The sequence below is a fragment of the Oncorhynchus nerka genome, linkage group LG15, assembly GCF_034236695.1.
Source record: "Oncorhynchus nerka isolate Pitt River linkage group LG15, Oner_Uvic_2.0, whole genome shotgun sequence".
Taxonomy (NCBI): domain Eukaryota; kingdom Metazoa; phylum Chordata; class Actinopteri; order Salmoniformes; family Salmonidae; genus Oncorhynchus; species Oncorhynchus nerka.
The window spans coordinates 89126681-89154333 of record NC_088410.1 but is presented as its reverse complement, the minus strand read 5'-3'; the positions used below and the strand labels follow the sequence as shown (position 1 = coordinate 89154333).

The following is a 27653-nucleotide window of genomic DNA, read 5'->3' as shown; positions in this document are numbered from 1 at the left end:
CGAGTTGGGCATCTCCGGCGCGGCCCACGCTTGATTGCGTCCTACCTGACAGGTCGCTCCTACCAGGTGGCGTGGCGAGAATGTCTCCACACCACGTGCTCTCACCACTGGTGTCCCCCAGGGCTCTGTTCTAGGCCCTCTCCTATTCTCGCTATACACCAAGTCACTTGGCTCTGTCATAACCTCACATGGTCTCTCCTATCATTGCTATGCAGACGACACACAATTAATCTTCTCCTTTCCCCTTCTGATGACCAGGTGGCGAATCGCATCTCTGCATGTCTGGCAGACATATCGGTGTGGATGACGGATCACCACCTCAAGCTGAACCTCGGCAAGACGGAGCTGCTCTTCCTCCCGGGAAGGACTGCCCGTTCCATGATCTCGCCATCACGGTTGACAACTCCATTGTGTCCTCCTCCCAGAGCGCTAAGAACCTTGGCGTGATCCTGGACAACACCCTGTCGTTCTCAACTAACATCAAGGCGGTGGCCCGTTCCTGTAGGTTCATGCTCTACAACATCCGCAGAGTACGACCCTGCCTCACACAGGAAGCGGCGCAGGTCCTAATCCAGGCACTTGTCATCTCCCGTCTGGATTACTGCAACTCGCTGTTGGCTGGGCTCCCTGCCTGTGCCATTAAACCCCTACAACTCATCCAGAACGCCGCAGCCCGTCTGGTGTTCAACCTTCCCAAGTTCTCTCACGTCACCCCGCTCCTCCGCTCCCCTCCACTGGCTTCCAGTTGAAGCTCGCATCCGCTACAAGACCATGGTGCTTGCCTCACGGAGCTGTGAGGGGAACGGCACCTCAGTACCTCCAGGCTCTGATCAGGCCCTACACCCAAACAAGGGCACTGCGTTCATCCACCTCTGGCCTGCTCGCCTCCCTACCACTGAGGAAGTACAGTTCCCGCTCAGCCCAGTCAAAACTGTTCGCTGCTCTGGCCCCCAATGGTGGAACAAACTCCCTCACGACGCCAGGACAGCGGAGTCAATCACCACCTTCCGGAGACACCTGAAACCCCACCTCTTTAAGGAATACCTAGGATAGGATAAAGTAATCCCTCTCACCCCCTCCCCTGAAAAGATTTAGATGCACTACTGTTCCACTGGAGGTCATAAGGTGAATGCACCAATTTGTAAGTCGCTCTGGATAAGAGCGTCTGCTAAATGACTTAAATGTTAAATGTAAAATATTTAGGGAGCCTGTTTTCTATTGTGTTTCATGGGTGATTGTTTTCTGTTGTCTGTCTACACCAGCCAGAACTGTTTTCGGTCGTTTCTCTTTGGTATTTATGGTATTTCCATGTTCATTTTAATAAATATGGACACATACCACACTGCACCTTGGTCCTCACCTTCTTCCAACAACAACGGACATTACAGGTTTGTTAGAAAGCCGTAGAAAGTCGATTCTAGATTTAATTTTGGATTGGAGATGTTTGATATGAGTCTGGAAGGAGAGTTTACCGTCTAGCCAGACACCTAGGTATTTGTAGTTGTCCACGTATTCTAGATCAGAACCATCCAGAGTAGTGATGCTAGTTGGGCGGGCGTGTGCGGGCAGCGAAGCATGCATTTAGTTTTACTAGCGTTTAAGAGCAGTTGGAGGCCACGGAAGGAGTGTTGTATGGCATTGAAGCTTGTTTGGAGGTTAGTTGACACAGTGTCCAAAGAAGGGCCAGATGTATACAGAATGGTGTCATCTGCATAGAGGTGGATCAGGGAATCACCCGCAGCAAGAGCGACATCATTGATATATACAGAGGAAAGAGTCGGCCCGAGAATTGAACCCTGTGGTACCCCCATAGAGACTGCCAGAGGTCCGGACAACAGGCCCTCCGATTTGACACACTGAATTCTGTCTGCGAAGTAGTTGGTGAATCAGGCGAGGCAGTCATTTGTGAAACCAAGGCTATTGATTCTGCCGATAAGAATACAGTGATTGACAGAGTCGAAAGCCTTGGCCAGGTCGATGAAGACGGCTGCACAGAACTGTCTTTTATCGATCGCGGTTATGATATCCTTTAGTACCTTGAGCGTGGCTGAGGTGCACCCATGACCAGCTCGGAAACCGGATTGCACAGTGGAGAAGGTACGTTTTGATTCGAAATGGTCAGTCATCTGTTTATTAACTTGGCTTTCAAAGACTTTAGAAAGGCAGGTCAGGATGGATATTGGTCTATAACAGTTTGGGTCTAGAGTGTCGCCCCCTTTGAAGAGGGGGATGACCGGGGAAGCTTTCCAATCTTTAGGGATCTCAGACGATACGAAAGAGAGGTTTAATAGAATGGTAATAGGGGTTGCAACAATGGCGGTGGATAATTTTAGAAAGAGAGGGTTCCAGATTGTCTAACTAATCAGTACGCTTTGGTAATTTTAATCAGCTTTGTAGTGCACCCCTTGCCGTCCCGAGGACAGAGTTTGGGAAGTGTTATTGAAGTAGACCATGCATTCACAGGTATTGACATTGGCACTGTTAAGACTGGTAACGCCCTGCGATAGACTAGCATCCTGTCCAGCGGGTGTATTTGTACGTAAAGATGTATCACTCTATAGAAACAGGCTCCTGCTCCTATGAGCCAAGACTCGTGGAAGGCTACTTACTGGTATCATCTTAGAATTTGTGAACTTGGGGACACAACACAAAAAGCTAACAACACAAAAATAATGTTGTGGGTCCATCAGACCCGACAACATTGGGGCAATGACAAAAACATGTACACCACACAAGGGTTAAATACTCAGAAGTGACTAAAATGTCAAGGTTAAACATTTGTGACAAATACAATATGTCAGTTACAACATCTGATCATTTCAGTAGCCTATAGCCTAGATTCAGTCCGGACCGCGGAATATCCATGTTATAGAGCTGTTGATATTTAAAGGCAACGTTGTTCATGGAGAATGTAATAAACCATCATTTTCATGCAAGCTAAGGGGTCCTATTCAAGCAAATCCCTTATCCTTTCAGTAAAGATACAATATTCTAAACATTCATCCCTGATACACAATATCACCCAATGGCAAATAAAGACCATTGGGTATCAGAGCACAACATTCATACATCCTTATGACATAACCGGATCATTCATACAATATAACAATATAACACTTCATTAAGGTTGGGTTTAGTTAAGTTAAGGTATATCTTTAGTGAGGTTAAAAAAAAGAGAAAAGAAAAGCATAAAAGAGTACCGCCATTAATTTTCCTGCCAGTTAAATAGACTGCCCAGTTCATAATTAGACAATGAAACACTGTGGATGTAGAAGAAAGATGTCACATATTGGTGCTTCACAAGATCCAGACAGTGCAATGCTCTGCCTGACCCTATCCACGGCTCTATACCCATGGCTGTGTTGGTGGGAACCTGAAGTATCTACTTTAATGAGAATTAATGCCATGGTTGTCACGCCCTGACCATAGAGAGCCCTTGTTTCTCTGTGGTGTAGCAGGTCAGGGTGTGACTAGGGGGTATTCTAGTTTAATATTTCTATGTTGTGTTCTAGTTTAATTTTTCTATGTTGGTGTTTTGAATGATTCCCAATTAGAGGCAGCTGGTAATTGTTGTCTCTAATTGGGGATAATATTTAAGTAGCTATTTTTCCCACCTGTGTTTGTGGGATATTGTTTTGTGTTTGTGCATGTGCACCACTTAGTCACATTTCATTGTTCGTTTATTGATTTATCGTTTTTTTGCTTTAAGTTTCACTTTGAAATAAATATGTGGAACTCAACATTCGCTGCGCCTTGGTCCCGTTCTTACGACAAACGTGACAATGGTTATTACTTGAGTCCCACAATCACACCGGCGTGATTTAGTGCTTCAAAACCCTTTTAAACCATGTGTGTTTACAGATTATTCCATTTCTTCTGCATCCATAGATACCAACTATTAGTATGTGTGATTAATGGTGTCTGAGCTAGAGCGTTGTTTGTGAGACATGGGTGGAACCCGAAGGGGCCCCGGCCGGGTCATTTGACAAAAGAGTCTGTAGAGACTGAATGGTTTGCACAACAAGCTATGAAAAGCTGAGACAAACACGCAGATGTAATCTCTATGACGCTCACAAACAACATAAGAGTCATTATAAGTTAATGGGTTCTTCTGCATAGAAGATCATAGGAAATCCCAGGACATAGTGTCTATAATACTGTAATTAGCTCACATAGTTGCTGTCATAAACGCCAAACAGTTGTCACTGACCAGTTGGATATTCATTTCCCACTGAGCAATTATGGCATTCTTATCAATTCATTTTTAGCGGGTTTTTGCTTGGCTTACTTTTCTTTTTAAATTGCACACTGTTGTTTGTTGTTACTGTACTAATACCTCTTGCTAATCCCAGAGCCATGAATCAGTAAGGTAGAGTAAAAACTGGGGGAAAGACACAAGCTGGTATTGTGCCCACAGAACAGCTTGCGTCCTATGCCCAGACCAACCACAACATGAGACAAGACAGGCAGGGTAAGCAAAACAAATCAAAGTGAGGTCATGGGAGTAGACCAGGACACAGGGTGTGTCTGCTGATGCACCACTGGCTGTTATTCAGTTGTAGCTTAACCGTCCTCATATTTCACTCACCATTTGTCTTCAGGCCTCACAGAGTTGCATTTCCCATTTACTGATTTGCTACCACTGCCAATGGCTGTTAGAGTTGTGTTAAGTAAAGCATGCATTCACATCAGAAGTCCCTGTGATATACTAGTGCATGTCCAGGAGGTGTACTTGTACATCAGGCTGCATCACACTACAGAAACAGGAGATCATAGGCTCCTGCTCCTATGAGCCAAGACTAATGCAAGGCTACTTACTGGTATCATCTTAGAAAACAGCACAGAAAATCTTACAAGCATAAAGAGTTCTCATGAACAACTGTTTGGAAAATATTCTTTATCCATTATCCAATGAGGTTGTACAAACAGAATAATAGCAAGTGTCTTTGGCGATACAGACAATACATCATCTGAATTCAAATACACAGAGGTGACTAAAACAAACAAAAAACTCAATTCAGCCGTAGACAGAAAATTGACCGCAAGAAGCCCAAACAGATCAAATAAAAACGGAATAATTTCATACCTTGCTTATGTTTGTATACAATCAAATACTGTATGTCTCTCTATTATTTGTGGGAATACATGGGAACAGATTTCCAAAATAAAAAAATAAAAAATGGTACAGTATTTTATGGACAAAAATGGAAAAAACAACAGTATATATTGGGAGATCTAAACCATACAGGCATGGACAAAAGGATATATGTATCAAAAATGATTACAGTATGGCTGTACTATACAGAACAACATAGTAGGTAAAACATTAGTGACAATCACAATATTTTTGTTTTGTGATGTGCTTTGTGTATGCTGTGCCAACTGTTACTTAGTGGACTATTCTAGCTCAATAAATCTAATGAAATGAGTTACAACATCTGATCTTTAGCTTTCAGTAGCTTTTGGGTAATCAACCATAATTGTCATGCAAGCTAAGGGGGCCTATTCAAGCAATCCCAGTAACCAGCCATTACCAAACAACATCTACATGTTTACAGTGCAAAAGAAAAACAAATGATTTCTAGCAAAAACAAAAGAGCCCAGAAACCCCCCAGAAATACAAGATTACAAACCTTTATACGGACGTAAGATGGATAAGACAATTTAACATAACAGATGGACAATCTGACTAACTTTAATGTGTTTTGAAATCTAAAGTAAACATTTAGTAACCATATAAACTGGACACAGTCTGACATATACTGTAGTAGGTGTATAGTCCATAAGTACATTGGGAGGTGAGATCCATGCCAGCTGTCTTCTTGTTACTCAACGACCTGCACAGACCTGTGAGCCACGCTGGTGATGTCATTCACAAAGGAACCCTTATTCATCCCTTGCTGTAGGACAAATGATTAAATAGACGTTAGAATCCCCCCCTTGATACGGATTGTTTTCCTAAATAATGTCATGGTAACAGTTTCTAGCTCACAGCAGGTTTCTCACTAAGTGAAACTGAAATGTCAAGCAACTGAGGTAAGAGAGCTAGGCAAAACTATGTTCAGTATCAGGTAAGCATTCAAATACAAGGGATAAGATGTCCTGCGTGAACAGATAAGAGTCTGACACTGTGGTGTGAACCTGCATCCTTAGATTCATTGGCTGTACGATTGCAGCAGCTCTACAGCTCCTGTGTACATACCATTGTTCGGGTGTACTGTATACTGTATTCACCCACCAGACAGAACATAATCCCTCCATTCATTCTCCACTGTTGTCAACAAATGCCTGATCGGGGCGTGGACTAGGTTCTTACTACTGAGGACACAAATGGCACACCTCACTTAATACAGACAGATACCAGGGATCTCTACAGCTATAGAAACAGCAAGTAGAGACAACATCAGCCAGCCACACTGAGTCATCCTCCTCTGGGGGAAGGAAGGGGTGGAGAGTGATCATAAAGACACCTATCTTTGTCCTGACTGAGCCAGCCTATTCAGATCCTCCTTTCCTACAAGAGCTATTGCCTCCATTGCATTTTTCTCATTTTTCAAATGCATTGAAGCGTAAACTGATAGATAAAATGCAATAGCTCTCAACAAACAAAAAGGTACATATCTGCAACAGGGATATCCCATATTAGTATGACAGAATTTGTTTGAATTATAGGCTCTAAATTCTTACCTTTTTTAGGAAACTCTGTATGTCCTTCTCTGACCAGAGGCTGTAGAGGAGCACACCTGCAGCTTTGCTTGCCTTTGGGAAAAGCCTACCAAGAGAAAGAACAATCCCTGTAAGGCTGGAGTATTCTGAGCCATTAACCTCAAAGTCAAAGCTCTGTTATCTGGCTTCTTTGGAAAGTCCCCAAAGAGGCTGTCCACAATTGTTAGATTTTGCAAATGTTTTCTTTACATAGAGCAGATCTTGTACTTTTTTGTTATAAAATATAATGAGCAGGCCTTACCTGTTCTTGCTCAGGTCGTTGAGTGAGTTGACCAGGTTGTTGCTCAGCAGGCGCTTCCCCAGCTCAGGCTCCTTCATCAGAAGACTGTGGCTGGTTTGGCACGCCATAGCCAGGGTGTCGTCAGACTCTGTCCCTTCCTTGGTCCATGAGCTGAGGATGCCAACCAGCTCTGGGAAGGTCTGTCGGGCTTCAAGACACACCCCATTAGGTCATTCACTTCCCGCAAACACACTCTATGAAGTGTTGCTAACTTGACAACAAGAACAAAATGTTAAAACTAACACAAACAGATCAGGTATAAATGTTTAATCCTCTCTGAAAATAGAAGTGGCAAAATTGTTTAGCTAACCTGACCCTGCTGGATGTTTGCTCTCAATGCAAACTAAACCATTATTGAAACAAGGTAGCCTAACATTCTAGGTTCCATCCATTTCACTATGAACATGGTTAAGATCGGTGTCCATGCTCACCCATGATGCTCTGAAGGCGTTGGTTCTTGGCTAGGTTTCCCACCAAAGCCACAGCAGTCTTCTGTAGACTGGGGTTGGAGGATTGCAGCAGGGGAGAGATTTCAGGCAAGCCGTTCAGCTTCTGGACAATGGTCTGGCTCATCACTCTAGAAACCTGTGAACACAGAGATGAGGGTCTTATAACGGGGTCTATGAAGCGTTTCTAAAAAGTTTTTGGGAGGACCATGATTTTAATCGTTGTTTTTCTACACACATTTGGTGCATGTTTTTGTCTATACATTTGGTGCATTTAAAATAATGTTTGTGTGAAAATAATTAATTAAATAAAGCGTAAAAATACTGTGTCGTTCGTACAATGCCTTGGTTAGCGGTGAGGTTCTGCAGGGCTCCACAGCAGGCCTCCAGGGTGTCTTCTCTCTGGCTGGACCTCAGCAGAGACAGGTAACTCTGCATAGTCTTGGAGTGGAAGAGCCAGCCCGCTCCTTTAGGATGCTGCTCCTCCATCACGGGGTAGTCAAAGTGATTCTACAGGAGTGAACGTTAATCATCAGATTGTTTTAGGTGTTCAGATCTATGATGGAAGTTGATGTACACAACATTTGTGTGTTTTAAAACATTCAATACTGTGCAGTACACAATGATGTCATTGTGTATCTATGTACAGTTTCCACCCATCTCTCTCCTCTCTTCCTTGATGTCATTAGACCTATATGCCTGTCTCACCTCCTGCTCCTGGACCTTGCTGCTCTGTTGGCTGAAACAGCCGATGGGGCCGGTCTCAGCTGAGGCGTTGGCCCGGCTGATGGTCCCGGCCAGGGCAGTGATCCGGCTGAACAGGGCCGGGGCCTCACTCTCCAGCTGGAAGCTCAGGTTGTGCAGAACACAGACACAGTTCTCCATAGACTGGCACAAACAGAGGCAAAATAACTGGTTTGGTTAGTTTGCATTAATCTGTACCTACCATACACATGTCCATAGTATTATTCTTCAAACACCAAGTTAAAAAGTAGGTATCAAGTAAACGTAAGCAATGGAGAAAATGTATCCCATGATATTTTCACATGCAGGTAGAACTTATATTATTTGGAATTCTGAAGAATGGCATTCCATAAATGCATCATCACTTGTTTCAACGTTATTTTAAGATATTTAATGTTGCACGCCCACCTTGTCATCTGGCCTCTCTGATGCTACACACTCCTGGACGTAACTGCCCAGAGAGTCGATGAGACCTCGACAGTTACGCATGGCCTGCCTGTTGCTTTGCGTCGCACAGCTCAGATTTCTGTTGGAAAAGTTCAACTAGTATTGTCATGCATCAGGTAAAGGCAGGTCAGCATGGTGTAGTCTGACAGTGGAGACATGACAGACTAGAACAAAACCGTACTTTATCGTCCATTTGTGCCATTCACCCAATCCTCTGAGACAGCACCGACATGTTGTCGGCTGGGAGCAGTCTAGAGTAGGCTACTGGTTCAGTCAGTGCAGTGCCCCTGGAGCAATTTTGGTTAAGTACCTTGCTCAAAGGCACAACAGCAGTAGATAGTAGATACTCCTCCACTTGCCAGTTCATAAGTTTGTCTTTGTAACCTCTGGGCTAACTGATAGTATACAGTAGATCTGTGCAGTGTGCACCCCTGGTCTACAGTATTGATCGATGTGTCTCACCGTAGACATGCTGTAGCATGGTAGAAGACCTCTGGGTCCAGGTTCTTGTTGGTCTCATCTACTCCTCCTGTGTAAGGTACTACCACAGTCTCAGTCAGAACAGGCAGAGCACTACGCACAAGCTCTGGCTTCAGACTGTCTGCCGACGACAGGTTCCAAAGGAGACCTGGAGAGACAGGACAAAGTTCAGAACTTCTGAGTTCAGTGGCAGTAGAAACAGCAGTTGTTCAAATATCTGATTACCTCTAATGCTACTACTGTGACATGATCATGGATCTTAGCCAGTCCAACTCAAACACAACAATTCAACAAAAGCAATACCAGTTAGCCACACAGTGCACTTTGATCAAACTGTCATGACACGGGCATGGCGTGTACTTTTTAATGCATAACTAGGAGAGAGAACAAAAACAGGCAATCCCTGTGAGTCTCCACGACCAGGGTTGACAGGCAATGTGAGGTGTTTCAGTGCTTCAATCTACTACATCTCTGTAATTGTCACTGTACAGCATAGACACTGTAGCTACGTCCTGTTGCCAGTCAAGAACCAGGGTAAATATTTGATAGCATTAGAGGCAATTTATAGAGCACGGCTTCAGGGAGACAGAACAATAGAAAGCAGGATGCTCTATCCTCCAGAACAGCCTACTGTGAGACATCTCACATATCAAGTTTCTCTGGTACAACAGCACACCATAGATCGTTTGTGTGACTGACAGCAAGAACTGATTAGGATTAAGGTGACAGGGTTTAGTGAGTGTTTCCCTGTGCTTTATGGCATGAATGCACTTAAAGCAGAAATGAGCAGTTGAAACAATAACAAAGCGTACTTCCCACCCCCTTCCCACCCCTGTTTCGGTAAAAAGCAGAGGGATGGGAAATTACGACCAAAATAATAGACATAATAGAGCTATGGATACAAGGACTGTTTTAACTATGTTTTGAGGCTATATAGTGATTGTTTTACTTTGTTCACAAACACTGGAGTAAAACAAGCATGCATTTTTGGTTATGATAAGGTACGACAGTTGAACTAAGCTCATGACGCATCTATAAGTTATATTCTTCATGAATCAAAGGTATATCATTCAGTTAGATGTCCAAAAATGGATGCAGAAAATGCAGATTGCCCCTTCAATTTAAATATGCAAATTTTGGCATCAGAAAGCAACACAAGCGTGTTTCATAACCGCTTGCATTCACACACTGGTGCATATGTCTGCCAACTGTCAACTGTCTATGATGTCACTAGACAGAGAAGTGTTGAGTATAGAAAGAGAACAGTCGTCTGTACCTGTGAGTTGTTTCTGTGTCTCAGTAGAGTCTGTGTCTCGGAGCAGGGCCAGGGACTCAGTGATGCCCCCACAGCGCTGGACCTCCTCCTTGTTGCCCGCATCTTTAAAGGCAAGGTTCCGCAGGGCGGCCGAGGCTGTCTGTTGGACCTGGGGACTGGGACTCCTCAGCAGGTTCACCAGAGGAGGGATCCCTTTGAGCCGCAACACCTGAGAGACAGGTAAAGCTGTTAGATGTTCTAACAGGACAGTGTTGTTGAGTCCGGGTCCTGGAGACCCACGTCTGTGTCCTCACCTCCTGCTTGGCCTTGTCCTCTGAGTAGGTAGAGTGTTGGATGAATGAGGCACCATAGTGCTGGTAGTTCACATCTCCACTGGACAGGTACTGCACCGCCTCCGCCATGGTAATATCAGCAAGCTGGCCATAATCATTCATCCTGTTGGCAAACCCCATATAGGTACACTACATGACCAAAAGTATGTGGACACCTGCTCATCGAACATCTCATTTCAAAATCATGGGCATTAATATGGAGTTGGTCCCCCCTTGCTGCTATAACAGCCTCCACTCTTCTGGGAGGGCTTTCCACTAGATGTTAGAACATTGCTGCAGGGATTGGCTTCCATTCCAACGGACACATCTGGGTTTAGCGGATGCCAGGAGAATGCAACCTGCATTAGTGAGGATCAGACACTGACGTTGGGCCTGGCTCGCGGCCGACCTTCTAATTCAACCCAAAGGTGTTAGATGGGATTGAGGTCAGGGCTCTGTGCAGGCCAGTCAAGTTATTCCACACCGATCGACAAATCATTTCTGTTTGGCCCTCACTTTGTGCACTGGGGCATTGTCATGCTTAAACAGGAACGGGCCTTTCCCAAACAGTTGCCACAAAGTTGGAAGTACAGAATCATCTAGAATGTCAATGTATGCTGTAGCGTAAAGATTTCCCTTCACTGGAACTAACGGGCCTCTCCCGAACCATGAAAAACAGCCCCAGACCATGATTCCTCCTGCACCAAACTTGACAGTTGGCACTAACCATTGGGGCAGGTAGAGTTCTCCTGGCATCCGCCAAACCCAGATTCATCCGTTGAACTGCCAGATGGTGAAGCGTGATTCACCCCTCCAGAGAATGTGTTTCCACTTCTCCAGAGTCAAATGGCAGTGAGCTTTACAGTACTCCAGCCGATGCCTGGCATTGCACATGGGATCTTAGGTTTGTGTATGGCTGCTCGGCCATGGAAACCCATTTCATGATGCTCCTGATGGACAGTTATTGTGCTGATGTTGCTTCCAGAAGCAGTTTGGAACTTGGTAGCGAGTTTTGCAATTGAGGACAGACAATTTCTACGTGCTACACGCTTTAGCTACCGGCGGTCCTGTTCTGTGAACTTGTGTGGCCTACCACTTCGCGACTGAGCCGTAGTTGCTCCTAGACATTTCCACTTCAAAGTAACAGCTCTTACAGTTGAATGGGGCAGCTCTAGCAGGGCAGACATTTGATGAACTGACTTGTTGGAAAGGTGACATCCTATGACGGTGCAATGTTGAAAGTCAATGAGCTCATTCTACTGCCAATGTTTGTCTATGGAGATTGCAAGGCGGTGTGCTTGATTTTATACACCTGTCAGCAAAGGGTGTGGCTGAAATAGCCAAATTCACTCATTTGAAGGGGTGTCCAGATACGTTTGTCTATACAGTGCATTCAGAAAGTATTTAGACCACTTTTTCCACATTTTGTTACGTTACAGCCTTATCCTAAAAAGTATTTTAAAAATTGTTTTCCTCACCAATCTACACAGAATACCCCACAATGAAAAAGCAAAAAGAGGTTATTAGATTAAAAAAAACTAAATGTATGAAAATAAAAAATGAAATATTTTATTTACATAATTATTCATACCCTTTGCTATGACACTTGAAATTGAGGTCAGGGGCATCTTGTTTCCATTAATCATCCTTGAGATGTTTCTAAAACTTGATTGGAGTCCACCTGTGGTAAATTCAACTGATTGGACATTTTTTGGAAAGGCACACACCTGTCTATATAAAGGTCCCTTAGCTGACAGTGCATGTCAGAGCAAAAACCAAGCCATGAGGTTGAAGAAACTGTCCATAGAGCTCCGAGGCAGGATTGTGTCGAGGCACAGACCTGGGAAAGGGTAACAAAACAGTTCTGTAGCATTGAAGGTCCCCAAGAACACAGTGGCCTCCATCATTCTTAAATGAAAGAAGTTTGCAACTACCAAGACACATCCTAAAGCTGTACGACAGTCCAAACTGAGCAATCGGGGGAGAAGCGTCTTGGTCAGGGAGGTAACCAAGAACCTGATGGTTAGTCTGACAGAGCTCCAGAGTTCCTCTGTGGAGATGGTTGTCCTTCTGGAAGATTCTCCCATCTCTGCAGCATTCCACCAATCAGGCATTTATGGTAAACTGGCCAGACGGAAGCCACTCCTCAGTAAAAGGCACATGACAGCCCACTTGGAGTTTGCTAAAGGGATGTTTTTCAGGGACTGAGAGACTCGTCAGGATTGAGGGAAGGATCAATGGAGCAAAGTACAGAGAGATCCATGATAAAAACCTGCTCCAGAGCACTCAGGATCTCAGACTGCGGCGAAGATTCACCTTCCAACAGGACAACGACCCTAAGCACACAGCCAAGACAATGCATGGGTGGCTTCATGGTCTCTGAATATCCTTGAGTGGTCTAGACAGAGCCTGGACTTGAACCCGATCGAACATCACTGGAGAGACCTGAAAATATCTGTGCAGCGACACTCCCCATCCAACCTGACAAAGCTTGAGAGGATCTGCAGGGAAGAATGGGAGAAACTCCCCAAATACAGGTGTGCCAAGCTTGTAGCGTCATACCCAAGAAGACTCAAGGTTGTAATCGCTGCCAAAGGTGAATCAACAAATGTGATATTTCTAAAAACCCTGTTATTGCTTTGTCATTATGGGGTCTTGTTTGTAGATTGATGAGGGGGAAAAAACAATTGAATGCATTTAAGAATAAGGCTGTAACGTAAAAAAAATGTGGAAAAAGTAAAGGGGTCTGAATACTTTCTTATTGCACTGTATAGTGTTTCAACAGCTGTTCAGAAACATTTGAAAATCAACTCATCATCAAACCCCAAAGCAGCATTTACACAATATCTCACATTCACTCATTCCACTCACCCTGCTTCAATCTTGCTCTTGACCACTGATATCTTGGGCTTGGCCATGGAGGGGTTCGATGGTGCCCTCTCAATACGAGTTTGGCCGCTGGTAATCTGGCCGCTGCTTTTCGTCTGACGGGTGCCAATCAACTGGCTGTGCCTTTTCTGCACATCGTTGCTGTTGACAATGACCTGAGAGGGGCCGTTGCCATTGGAGATGAACTGGCTGTTACCCCTCTCAGTAAGGAAGAAGCTGGATCTGTTGGATTGGAGCTGCCGGGCGGGGACTGAGGACTGAAACTGCTGCAGGGCTGAAGCCGGGGCCTGGGCAGGGCGCTGTGTGGTGGTGTGGAAGGGAAAGGGGTCCGCATCAGGCACACTGCGGCTGCTGTTGCGCTGACCCCTGGCTATGGGGGGACTGAGAGGTAATCGTCTCTCCCACTGGCTGGAGCTGCTCATGTTTCTCTGAACAGTAGATCCATTGGAGGACAGTACCATTCGCTTGGTGCTCTGCTCATGGCTAAGCTGCAGAATAAAGTCATTTTACTAAATGCTAGCAGACACTTTGGAATCAGGAATATTGCAACACTTTCACCAACACCTGGCAGCAAGTAGCGTAGCTGTTAAGAGTGTTGGACCAGTAACCAAAAGGTCACTGGTTTGATTCCACCTCCCTGTGGTGAAAAATAAATAAATCCATTGATGTGCCCTTGAGCAAGGCACTTAACCCTAATTGCTATGGGTATGAGTGTCTGCTAAATGACTACAGTGTAAATGTAGCACTTACAACTTCATTCGAAAATCATAATACACACAAGGTGGCCCACTGTGAGTGAAGATAAATATCATGTACTGCATATAATCAATCTATTGTTATTGATAACTATTGATTTGTCTAATTGGCAGAGGGCAGTGGGAAACCAGAAACTCCAAAGCTGGTTGGAAAGTTGGCTTGGACCAGAGTTCAGTTCAGAGTACTCATAATGCTTCATCTATGTGAAAGTACATGCTTAAGACAGAGGTGTGTGTTACAACAATGAGTCAGATGCCACTATGAGAGGATGCCTCTCTCTGGAGTTGTGCTGGAGGGAGAGCTGCTGGTGACTGGGCAGACACTCACATGTTGACTCCCAGTCCTGTGGTTAGTCAGTCATCTGCAACACCTGCTTCTACCTGACTACACTCATGACATAATGTTCACATAAATCTAGTAGCTGGTCACAGTGGATATAGTTCTGGGTTCCGAGATTAGTCTCAGACAGACTACCCCATCTCGATGGCATTGCTTTCATATTAAAAGCCATCACTCATTAGGAAATAATTTTATGAGATGAATAGTGATGCTCACTATAGTATCCAAACTGTATACTGCTAAATACAACTGATAAACCTAGCACAGTTATCAAAATCATGGGGCAATGTATTCTATCTTCGTATGTATGTGATGTGAAAATGAAAATGAAAATCTTCATACCGTTCTTGAGAGGCCATTTGTACCATTGGAGAAGACAATTCCATTGGGACTGGTAGGTGACTTAATGGAGTCAGTGAATACGCTGACGTACATAGGACCTGTGGAGAGAAACATGAGAGATCCTAAATGACTCTTAAAAGCTGTGGAAATAGGAGTTATCACGGTAAAATATTGGGTGTAACACTGTTAATTAATTAGATTTTTTTACGTGATTGAATAGAAGCCAAGAAGCAAGTCTCCAAGCCGTAATGATTCATGTTAATGCATGTGAAATCTTAAATTGTCTGTGTGAACTGTTAACCCGCCGTTCAGGGGTGGGTTCTACTAAGCTAACAAATGGAATTGTTTTAAGATGGTCATACCATGTCTCATTTAGCTATTTGATTTTTAGGACACATTTAGGTATATATACAGTATTTTTGTATTTTTTATTTAATCTTTATTTAACCAGGCAAGTCAGTTAAGAACAAATTCTTATTTACAATGACGGCCTACCCCGGCCAAACCCAGACAACACTGGGCCAATTGTGCCCTGCCATATAAGACTCCCAATCACGGCCGGATGTGATGTTCCAGTCCCTGGGTTCAAACCAGGGACTGCAGGGACACCTCTTGCACTGAGATGCAGTGCCTTAGACTGCTGTCATCAAGGCAAAGGGTGGTTACTTTGAAGAATCTAAAATCTAAAATCTATTTAGATTTGTTAAACACTTTTTTGGTGATTCCATGTGTTATTTCATAGTTTTGATGTCTTCATTCTACAATGTAGAAAATAGTAAATAAATAAAAAACCTTGAATGAGTAGGTGTGTCCAAACTTTTGACTGGTACTGTATATTTTTTTAAATATAATATTTAATTTGGCCTTTACTACTATATCGCATAGAAACGCAGTAAATACCACATTAATAAATAGCAAAACAGAGAGTCAGAAAAATGTATCATAAGGAGGTTTTGAAGTGTCTGTCCTATATCTAGGAGTTATAAAAAAGCTCAATAAATATTTTTTCATTTGTATGAGTCCCGTTACACTAGTGTGACACTCCCCTTTTCATAGTGGGATCATATTTCTATGGCCAACCCGTTCTGATGCTAGACACATTTTCGCGAGAAGACAGATTTTCGGGATGTGACAGCATAGACTGTCCTTTAGCCTATGTTTACTATATTAAAATGACACATGTTGCACTTTGTTTACTTAACAGAGTTAACAACAGTGGAGTTAATGATATCTAATGTATGGGGGTTATTAATTTACTCATTAATAAATCATTAACAACAATGCAAATCTAATGGGGGTAAATCAGAACATTAAACCATAACCTGATTAGGCTTTAGGTCAAATAAAATAGCATACAAATAACGTAATACGTTTTTATTCTAATAATGATGCTTACTCGTTGGCGACTTCGTTGGCGACGATAAAGATCCATTTTTACTGTACTTCGACTTGCCCCTCTTAATGGTTTGCACCTGATCCAAGACACGCTGCTGTTTGGACCGAAGTTTGTTATCGGACGGCAAAGCAAGAGATGTCTCCTCTACATTCCCAATGGATATGGCCGATTTCAACGGGTCCATTGTCATCATGAGGGTCTGTTTCCAGTTGTAAATCCAAAGTGTTATGGTTCGTAGCCTACTATACCTTGCTCCATACAGGTGGCGTTTGTACAGGCAATCTAATATATGAAATGCGCACTTTGCCCTGCCCTCAACAATGAACCACGCCCATTATAAGTAATATGTGTCTGACAGGTAGCCTACTTCTCCTCAGACATTCCATCTGAGCTCATGTCATGTAGCCACTGAGGGAGCTGCGGAATCCTTTCAAACCCTCTTTGGGATTGTCTACCTCTCCAGCACATTCTCTTTTTTGTAGCCCTTTTTGACCCCGTGGCCTCATGGGTGTAATTATATTCATATTTTTAAGAATTTCATAATTAATAAACATTTCAAAAAAGCTGCGAGTCAAACGGTTTTGTTATATTTCAGTCTTCTGTGATGTATATAAAGTGTAATATTGGGATGCAAACTCAAAAAGTAATACATTTCAACTCTACATCTGACATTGTACAGATGTCTTATTTTTTAAGCCCATAACCATGTGTGTGAGGAGTATATTTTTGTTTAAAAAAAGATTGGTTTAAGACTGCCAAGAATCACTCAGTGTGAACTTGATTTAGCCACTGCAGTAAAATTGACCTCTGATGATCATTCACCAGTTGTTTTGTATTTTCTTGTGTGCAAATATTTTTGATATATTTTACCCTACAGCACTGTTTCTATTTTTTTTTAAATACAGCTTGAATGACCCTACAGTTGTAGGCCTATAACAATAAAATAATAAAATGTTGAGATTAAAATCACTGTATTGGTGAATTGCATACAAGGTCCAACTGAAGTGTAACTTCCACTTTTAACCCAACCCCCCCCGAAATACATACAATACAGTGTCTTCAAAAGTATTCACATCCCTTAACATTTTCCCCATGTTGTTGTGTCACATCCCTTGACATTTTCCCCATGTTGTTGTGTCACATCCCTTGACATTTTCCCCATGTTGTTGTGTCACATCCCTTGACATTTTCCCCATGTTGTTGTGTCACAACCCTTGACATTTTCCCCATGTTGTTGTGTCACATCCCTTGACATTTCCCCATGTTGTTGTGTCACATCCCTTGACATTTTCCCCATGTTGTTGTGTCACATCCCTTGACATTTTCCCCATGTTGTTGTGTCACATCCCTTGACATTTTCCCCATGTTGTTGTGTCACATTCCTTGACATTTTCCCCATTTTGTTGTGTCACAGCCTGATTTTAAAATGGATAACATTTTGTTGTGTCACAGCCTGATTTTAAAATGGATAACATTTTGTTGTGTCACAGCCTGATTTTAAAATGGATGACATTTTGTTGTGTCACAGCCTGATTTTAAAATGGATAACATTTTGTTGTGTCACAGCCTGATTTTAAAATGGATAACATGTTGATTATGTGTCACTGGCCTATACACAATACCCCATAATGTCAACGTGGAATTATGATTTTAGAAATGTTTACAAATTAATAAAACATTTAAGCTGAAATGTCTTGAGTCAATAAGTATTCAACCCTTTTGTTATGGGAAGACTCAATAAGTTCAGGAGTAAAGATGTGCTTAACCAAGTCACATAAGTAGTTGCGTGGATTCACTGTGTGCAATAATAGTGTTTAATGTGATTTTGGAATGACTACCTCATCTCTGTACCCTACACATACAATTATCTGTAAGGTCCCTCAGTCGAGCAGTCAATTTCAAACACAGATTGAACCACAAAGACCAGGGATGTTTTCCAATGCCTCGCAAAGGGCACCTATTGGTAGATGGGTAAAAAATAAAAAGGCATTGAATATCCCTTTGAGCATGAAGTTATTTATTACACTTTAATGGTGTATGAATACACCCAGTCACTTCAAAGATACAGTCATCCTTCCTAACTCAGTTGCCGGAGAGGAAGGAAACTGCTTAGGGATTTCACCATGAGGCCAATGATAACTTAAAAACAGTTACAGAGTTTATTGCTGTGATAGGAGAAAACTGAGGATGGATCAACCACATTGTAGTTACTCCACAATACTAACCTAAATTATGATTGAAAAGAAGGAAGCTTGTACAGAATAAAAAAATATTCCAAAACATGCATCCTGTTTGCAATAAGGCACTAAAGTAAATCTGCAAAAAATGTGGCAAAAAAAATGTACTTTATGTACTGAATACAAAGCGTTAGGGTTGGGGAAATTCCAACACAACACATCACTGAAAACCCCAATTCATATTTTCAAGCATGGTGGTGGCTGCATCATATTATGGGTATGCTTGTCATCGGCATGGACTAGGGAGTTTTTTAGGATAAAATTATACTAAATAAAGCTAAGCACAGGCAAAATCCTAGAGGAAAACCTGGTTCAGTCTGCTTTCCACCAGACACTAGGAGACAAATTCCCCTTTCAGCAGGACAATAACCTAAAGTCCAAATATGCACTGGAGTTGCTTACCAATACAACATGGAATGTTCTTGAGTGGTCTCGTTAGTTTTGAATTAAACCGGCTTGAAAATCTATGGCAAGACATGAAAATGTCTGTCTAGCAATAATCAACAACAAACTTGACAGAGCTTGAAGAATTCTAAAAAGAATAATGTTCAAATATTGTACAATTCAAGTGTGCAAATCTCTTAGAGTCTTACCCAGAAAGACTCACAGATGTAATCGCTTCCAAATCCTAATATGTATTGACCCAGGGTTGTGAATACACACCAGACCAGAGGCTAGACAGCTGAGTCACCATGGCAGGTAGCCAAGTGTTTAGAGCGTTGGGCCAATAATTGAAAGGTTGCTGGATTGAATCCCTGAGCTGACAAGTTAAAGAAATCTGTAATTTTGCCCCTGAACAAGGCAGTTAACCCACTGTTCCCCGGTAGGCCGTCATTGTAAATAAGAATTTGTTCTTAACTGACTTGCCTAGTTCTCCATTTTGAAGAATAATAGCCGTAAGAATACCCTGGGAAAATACCAAGACCGTTTAATTAAATTGTCTGATTTGATGGTGTTAACCCGGCTGTTCATCATCATTGTAAAAAATGCACTGGTGTAGACAGAAACAAAAAGCACCACACCCATGGGTATTGGCATAGCTTGGCACCACAGTCAAAGTTACAGCTTTTGGTGGTGTCCAACCCACACTTTCAATCTGCACCAAGCATTCATTTCCCTTTTTGGTGAACCCTTAGATGGAATTAGGTGTTGATGTTCAGGCATGTTTAAAGATTCGTTAGAGCAGAGTTTTACTTTTGTATTGAAGTCACAGAACTTCTGTCATTCATCATGCTTTCGATACAGACTAACAGTTTGTAGTTTCCAAAAGTCAGCAGTAGACCTAGGCTACATTACTATTACATTATAATCAAAACCCAATGGCAATGTAAAGAAGGGCAGACAACAAATACTATTTAAATAATGCAAGTGAATGTACAAACTTAATAATGGCATTCATAATCTAGATTTCACTTGACATTTAAATGTCCCGTTTAAGTGCATTTCCTCCAAAGACTACACCACAGATAGGATACATCACATGGTTCATATTTGAAATATGGATCACCTTACATTCCCAATTTGTTTAGATTTGAACGTGATTGCAATCCACAGATGGTCAGTATCTGTTGGCTACTGTACATGTGCAGCATTGCTCTCTAGTGGTGAACAAGAGGCACATGTAGAAATGGAGAGATCTTCATACTGCATGATCAATCAATCATTCAAATTTATTCAGGGAGCAGATGTCACAAAAGTGCAATACGGAAAACCCAGCCTGAAACCCCAAACAGCAAACAATTCAGATGCATCACTCTGAATTTACATTTAGGTCACAGTTTTGAAGGAGTTCCCACATATGCTGAGCACTTGTTGGCTGCTTTTCCTTCACTCTGCATTCCAACTCATCCCAAACCATCTCAATTGGGTTGAGGTCAGGTGATTGTGGAGGCCAGGTCATCTGATGCAGCACTCCATCACTCTCCTTCTTGATCAAATAGCCCTTACACAGCCTGGAAGTGTGTTGGGTCATTGTCCTGTTGAAAAACAAAATGGTAGTCCTACTAAGCGCAAACCAGATGGGATGGCGTATCGCTGCAGAATCCTGTGGTAGCCATGCTGGTTAAGTGTGCTTTGAATTCTAAATAGATCACAGACAGTGTCCCCATCAAATCACCCCCATAGCATCACACCTCATCCTCCATGTTTCACGGTGGGAACTACACATGCAGAGATCATCCTTTCACGTACTCCGCGTCTCAAAAATACGCAACCAAAAATGTCACATTTGGACTCAGACTGAAGTGTTATTATGTGTATGTGAATAACTCATGTCGGAGAGTTTGGTAAAATGCAAGCATAATCGTTTACATTCATAATGCACCTGTTTATATATCCTAGATAGGTGCCCCACTAGCACCATCTCTGGATTGGCATTATGCAGATTATCTTAATCATCTTCCTTTTCATATATAATTAGTTTGTGCACTTCATGCCATTGTAATACCACAGTGAAAATTCTTATTTACATTATCAACAGGTTTAAGATAAAAAATTAATTGTCCATCTCTTAAGGGACATGGTCTTATGTTATCCCTTGTCCTAGTGTGTCACACTGGTAGCATATTTAGCACCTCTGGGATGTTGGGGACCTCTGGGAGCCTCAGGGCCTCTCCTGGCACCTCTGGGAGCCTCAGGGCCTCTCCTGGCACCTCTGGGATGTTGGGCACCTCTGGGAGCCTCAGGGCCTCTCCTTCCTCTTCCACAGCCTCCTGAAATTGTGGAGGTACGGTCTGCAGAGATAACATGCCCTGGTGGGGTCTACCCCGTCTCCTCATTTTGTGTCCTGCCCACACCATCCAGAGGATATTCACAGTCTTCCCTCGTGGCCCTCCTGTGCCCTATGTTCTCCTGAACTGGGCGTATGTCCTTCGATACTTTCGGCCCTTTACTTCCGCTTTGGGGGCGGCAGGGTAGCCTAGTGATTAGAGCGTTGGCCTAGTAACCGAAAGGTTGCAAGTTCAATATCCCTGAGCTGACAAGGTACGAATCTGTCGTTCTGCCCCTGAACAGGCAGTTCAGGCCGCTCAGGCCGTGTTCTTAGGCCGTCAGTGAAAATAAGAATTTGTTCTTAACTGACTTGCCTAGTTAAATAAAGGTTTAAAAAAATGACCTTGAGCTGATATGCCCTATGCATGTGCCAAGACTCCATATGGCATCCCTGGCGTGAGGTGACAGGAGCACTGCCAGCCTGGCCATGTTTTATTACAAGCAGATTTTTTGCATGCTGGTCATAGTAATGTTTTTACTTGTCCTGACGTGCACGCTTGTGTACCTGAACATCCCTAATGACCTTTAGTGCGAGGAGCTTGGGAGCTTTTGACAACAGACAGTGGGTGCGTCTTGACATTAAGCTCTGTACAGGACTGCTGCCGAAACCCTCTGTGGGAGAATTTCTCCACGCCAAAATGGCTTGCCACACATCTGTGCCTTCCTTCATAGCCTGTGATGAGAGTCTTTGCTATTTTCACTGCTGACTCCGCCTTACCATTACTCTGACTGTGGTAGGGTGAGGAGGTCACATGATAGAACTCCCAGGCTTTTGCAAACAAAGCAAAGTCTTGACTCGTGAAATGTGGTCCATTATTCGTAACTACACCACTGTCAGGTATGCCATATCTGCTAAACTGCTGTGTACAACAGTCGATGATGTAATCGGCAGTTGTGTCAATCACTTTCTCCACCTCCCAAAAATCTGAATTGGAGTCCACTTCAATCAGAAAAGGAACGCTCTTGACTGTGAACAGATCCATTCCCACATTAGACCAAGGATGTGTTGGTACGTCATGTGGGAGCAGCGTTTCCTTTTGCTGCTTTCGTAGATTTGCATTACATATGTTGCACACAGCCACAAAATGTTTGATTTATTGGGTCATGTTGGGACAGAATACTGAGTCAGTAGCTTTCCTGAGACTGACTTTGGCCCCTGAGTGCCCTGCATGGATATGAGAGAGAATCATTGGGCATAGAGTTTCTGGCACTACCACCCTGTAACTTTTGTAGACGACCTCTTTGTGAGTTTGTCTCTGTATGTTCAGTTGTCCCTTACCAGGATGGGCGTACTCTTTCTTGTGTCCAGCCAGCCTCTCAGGATAAAAGACTGACGTCTGAAGTCTTGTCCTCTGCTGAATGAGCTTTAATAGTATCCCGTGTCTACGGGGAGATGTTTTGATCAGTAGCATGGTTCATATCTTCAAACTCAGCCTCATTTGACCGATATTGCGGCTGAATAATTGTTGGTAGTGCTGCTGTAGACAAGAAATCTGTAATGTGAAGCTCTACTTTCTTGTATGCGACCTGTAGTTGATAACGCTGAAGCTTTAGCGTCATCCTTTGAAGTCGCTTCGGGGCAGACAGAATAGTTTTTTTTTATGTAACCTCAAGTGGCTTGTGATCAGTGTGCACCGTGATAAAGTCCCTACCATGGAGGTATTGATCAAAACGGTCACAGACAAACACTATGGCACTTTGGGCATATCCTTGATCCATGAGTGTCAATGTCCTTGAAGCAAATGCAATGCGCTGCGTCTTCTGCAGGAACACTGCCCCTAGTCCTTTGTCACTTGCATCACATTGTAGGGTTACTTCCTCAGAGAGGTCAAAGTTCCTCAGTATTGGTTTGGTTGTTTACCAATTTCTTGATTTTCTCCAATGAATCATCATGTTGAGGAAGCCATGCCCACAGCACATCTTTATTGGTCAGCCGACGCAATGGCTCATGTCGGGGTAGGTTCCTTGTCAATCATTGGCTTATTGGTGAATCAATCAAACATTTATTAATGCAATTGCAGACAGAGGTTGTCAATGGAAACACAGCATGAATGTTTCAGAGTAAGTTCTGCAACCAACCAAAGGGTGCAGCTGATTATATACCTGTGATCACTTCCCTGATGGTGAGATCATCTACGTCAGTGTATTTGTGCAGCAATAAGCTGAGGTTACCTTATGAGGTAACCTAGTACAGTAGCTTCTCTGAATTCATTAGCATTGTCCACTGTCACACAAGATCAAAATGTCAAAACCAGACAGTGTTTACTTCTCAGCTCTTTACCTAGTTCTGGTCTCACTCATACCTAGCCTGCAGGCACGTTCTTGCAACAGCTAGAGCATAACCACAAAGACTAATATAGATGGCTTGTGCCACATATAGTGGCAGAGTTTTAGACACACAGTATCTATCTTTAAGGCCTGCAGCAAAACATATGTATCTTAAGGTTCCCTTAATCAATAATGGGGAGGGGTTTTGGGACCCTACCCCCCTACACTCATACTTCAGACAGGTGAGGTAAGAATTTACAAAACCAAGCAGTCGCTGCACTGCTTTTGCGTTTTTAGGTCGCTGCATTTGCTGTACTGATTCCACCTTCTTGGAGTCTGGCTTCAGGCCTTCAGGTGTCAAAAGATGTCCCATGTGCGTGTATGTAATACTTGTGAGCCTGAGCTTAACTTTGTCTTTATTCAGCTTTATATTCATCTCCCTTTCTCTTTGTAAGAGCTGAGTCAGGTTGTGGTCATGGTCCTGCACTGCTTCTTCCATTGTAGCACCACAGACGTATACCAGAATGTCATCAGCTATGATGCTTATTCCTGGCAGTCTCTGAAGTGCCTCATGTTGCCTTCGCTGATATTCCTCTGCAACTGGTTTCACACCAAAGGTAACCTTGTCCACCAGGTTTCTACCATTACGTGTCCAAAATGTGGTGAGGTAACTACTCTCTTCATCCAAACGTACCTGCCAGTACCCATTTTTTGCATCCATAACCGAAAAGATTTGAACTTTCTCCAAGCTTGGCAATACCTCTTCAATGGTAGGAATGTGGTAATGTGCCCTTACATATAAGGCTTTGTTTAGGGCACTTGGATCGAGGCAGACTCTTATTTTGCCAGACTTTTCCACCACAACTATGTTGCTTATCCACTTAGTAGGTTTGGTGACCTTCGTAATGACACCCTGTTCCTCCTTTGAATCAACCTTTAGTATATTTTCCTTGAGAGGAATGGGAATTCGGCGGGGAAACTGTTGAACTGGTCTAACAGACTCATCCCCCACCAGGTGAAGCTCACCTAGCAGAGCACTCATCCCTTCCATCCTCAAACTGTTTCAGTATTGCCTCGGAGGTGTTCAAGTCTGATGGCATCTTTGGTTTTTCTTTAGTGCTGACATGATGAACAGCATGTTGGTGATTGAGCCGTAGCAACTTAAGCTTTTCACACGTTTCTGCTGAAAGGAGAGGCTTTTGCAAAGTTTTCACCACTTGGAACTTTAGCACATAAGTTTCCCCATCATGATTGGCTTGTAGTCCACACTCCCCTACTGGTGTAATCTGCATCTCCATCCTGCATTACTTGCATAAAGTCTCTGTCGCTGAGTATATTAACAGTTGAGCCACTGTCTAGCTGCCGTATGATAGTGCTGCTTGGATCATAATCACAGTTACCACATGTCAGTGGGGCAAGCTTTAAGTTTGTAAACCACTTTCTTTCTTTGCCACTTCTGTCATGTATAGAATGCCCGCTTCTTCATCATCATTATGATCACTGCATGTATCCTGTTCTAGCATGATTGACAGGCTTACTTTGTCTAAACACTTTAACAAAATTGTTCTTTTTTTCCACAGAATTTGCATGTTGGGTATTTGACTCTTGCGTGTGTTGATCCACAGTACATGCACCCATCTTTAGTATTTTTCCGCCTTGCATCACTGTCCGATTAATTATATTTCCATTTTCCATTTACATTTAAGTCATTTAGCAGACGCTCTTATCCATTTTCTATCGACATGGTCTCTGTATTTGTTCTGAGTGGCATAATTGACAGATTCTGCCTGTTCAGGGACAGTATTCATCTTTTTTAATTGGATCTGCGTCTGTTTGATTGCTCTGCATATATCTGTGGCTTTAGTTAGCATAAATTGTGGTTCGCACAGCATACTTGCTCTTACTCTGTTATCTTTACAGCCAATCACAAGTCTGTCTCTGATCATTTCATCTCTCATTTACCTGAAATCACATGAATCAGACAGTTGACGCAGCCTCACAACATATTGACCAGACATCTCTGCTTGAGTTTGTTCACATGTTAAAAATGAATCTTTCATAAATCATGTTAGGAGTGGGTTCAAAATGTCTTTGTAAAACGTCAAGGATTTTCTAGGTGACGCTGAAGCATATGGCACTCTCTTTCAATAACACTGAACAGTGTTACCAATCGCATTTGCAGGTCTTTTTTATCTAAGCCTGTAGCGATTTCATAATTCTCCCTCTGATGACGGAAACAAATCGCCTTTCATGTCTATGGCGCTAGGCACCGGAATTTGACTGAGAGACATTACAGGTTCTTCGTCCTCACTCATCTTTTCCACTTGTTTGCGTTTATCCGACAGCGATTATATTATCCACATACCTTGTTTTCTTTTCCGTAGTGCTTGGCTTGGGTTCATAGCTCTGACCCCATGTTTTTATGTGTATGTGAATAACTCACATCGGAGAGTTTGGTGAAGTTCAAGCATAATCCTTTAATCAGGTATTACATGTTAGAAGACGCGGCATCTTAATCAGACACTCATAACACACCTGTTTATATAACCTAGGTAGGTTCCCCACTAGCGCCATCTCTGGATTGGCATTATGCCCATTATCAGATTTACAACGGTCTAATGTCCATTGTTCGTGTTTCTTGGCCCAAGCAAGTCTCTTCTTATTATTGGTGTCCTTTAGTAGTGGTATCATTGTAGCAATTCGACCATGAAGGCCAAGCAGTCTCCTCTGAACAGTTGATGTTGAGATGTGTCTGTTACTTGAACTCTGTGAAGCATTTATTTGGGCTGCAATTTCTGAGGCTGGTAACTCTAATGAGCTTATCCTCTGCAGCAGAGGTAACTATGGATCTTCCTTTCCGTTAGCAGTTCTCATGAGAGCCAGTTTCGTCATCGCGCTTGATAGTTTGATTGATAGGCTTGATTACCAACAACGACGAGACGGCCTACAGGGAGGAGGTGAGGGCCCTCGGAGTGTGGTGTCAGGAAAATAACCTCACACTCAACGTCAACAAAACTAAGGAGATGATTGTGGACTTCAGGAAACAGCAGAGGGAACACCCCCCTATCCACATCGATGGAACAGTAGTGGAGAGGGTAGCAAGTTTTAAGTTCCTCGGCATACACATCACAGACAAACTGAATTGGTCCACTCACACTGACAGCGTCGTGAAGAAGGCGCAGCAGCGCCTCTTCAACCTCAGGAGGCTGAAGAAATTCGGCTTGTCACCAAAAGCACTCACAAACTTCTACAGATGCACAATCGAGAGCATCCTGGCGGGCTGTATCACCGCCTGGTACGGCAACTGCTCCGCCCTCAACCGTAAGGCTCTCCAGAGGGTAGTGAGGTCTGCACAACGCATCACCGGGGGCAAACTACCTGCCCTCCAGGACACCTACACCACCCGATGTTAGAGGAAGGCCATAAAGATCATCAAGGACATCAACCACCCGAACCACTGTCTGTTCACCCCGCTATCATCCAGAAGGCGAGGTCAGTACAGGTGCATCAAAGCTGGGACCGAGAGACTGAAAAACAGCTTCTATCTCAAGGCCATCAGACTGTTAAACAGCCACCACTAACATTGAGTGGCTGTTGCCAACACACTGTCATTGACACTGACCCAACTCCAGCCACTTTAATAATGGGAATTGATGGGAAATGATGTAAATATATCACTAGCCACTTTAAACAATGCTACCTTATATAATGTTACTTACCCTACATTATTCATCTCATATGCATACGTATATACTGTACTCTACATCATCGACTGCATCCTTATGTAATACATGTATCACTAGCCACTTTAACTATGCCACTTTGTTTACTTTGTCTACATACTCATCTCATATGTATATACTGTACTCGATACCATCTACTGTATGCTGCTCTGTACCATCACTCATTCATATATCCTTATGTACATATTCTTTATCCCCTTACAC

The 27653-nt window shown here is 43.1% G+C and overlaps 1 protein-coding gene across 2 annotated transcripts; it reads right to left on the bottom strand.

The window, feature by feature from the left end:
- Positions 1–4882: 4882 nt before the first annotated feature.
- On the bottom strand, positions 4883–26174 carry LOC115123960 (plakophilin-1-like). Of its 2 annotated transcripts, none has more exons than XM_029653325.2 (13): positions 26072–26174; positions 15037–15134; positions 13582–14087; positions 10693–10834; positions 10400–10607; positions 9106–9271; positions 8605–8722; positions 8161–8340; positions 7792–7962; positions 7438–7591; positions 6968–7154; positions 6688–6772; positions 4883–5900 (listed from the first exon to the last, which is right to left on the bottom strand). In XM_029653325.2, the coding sequence occupies exons 1-13, from the start codon at positions 26106–26108 to the stop codon at positions 5826–5828; spliced, it is 2127 nt and encodes a 708-aa protein (XP_029509185.1). In that variant the 5' UTR covers positions 26109–26174; the 3' UTR covers positions 4883–5825. The 2 variants fall into 2 exon arrangements, with proteins under 2 accessions (XP_029509185.1, XP_029509184.1); XM_029653324.2 differs by lacking the exon at positions 26072–26174 and adding an exon at positions 16433–16733.
- Between the last annotated feature and the right edge of the window lie 1479 nt (positions 26175–27653).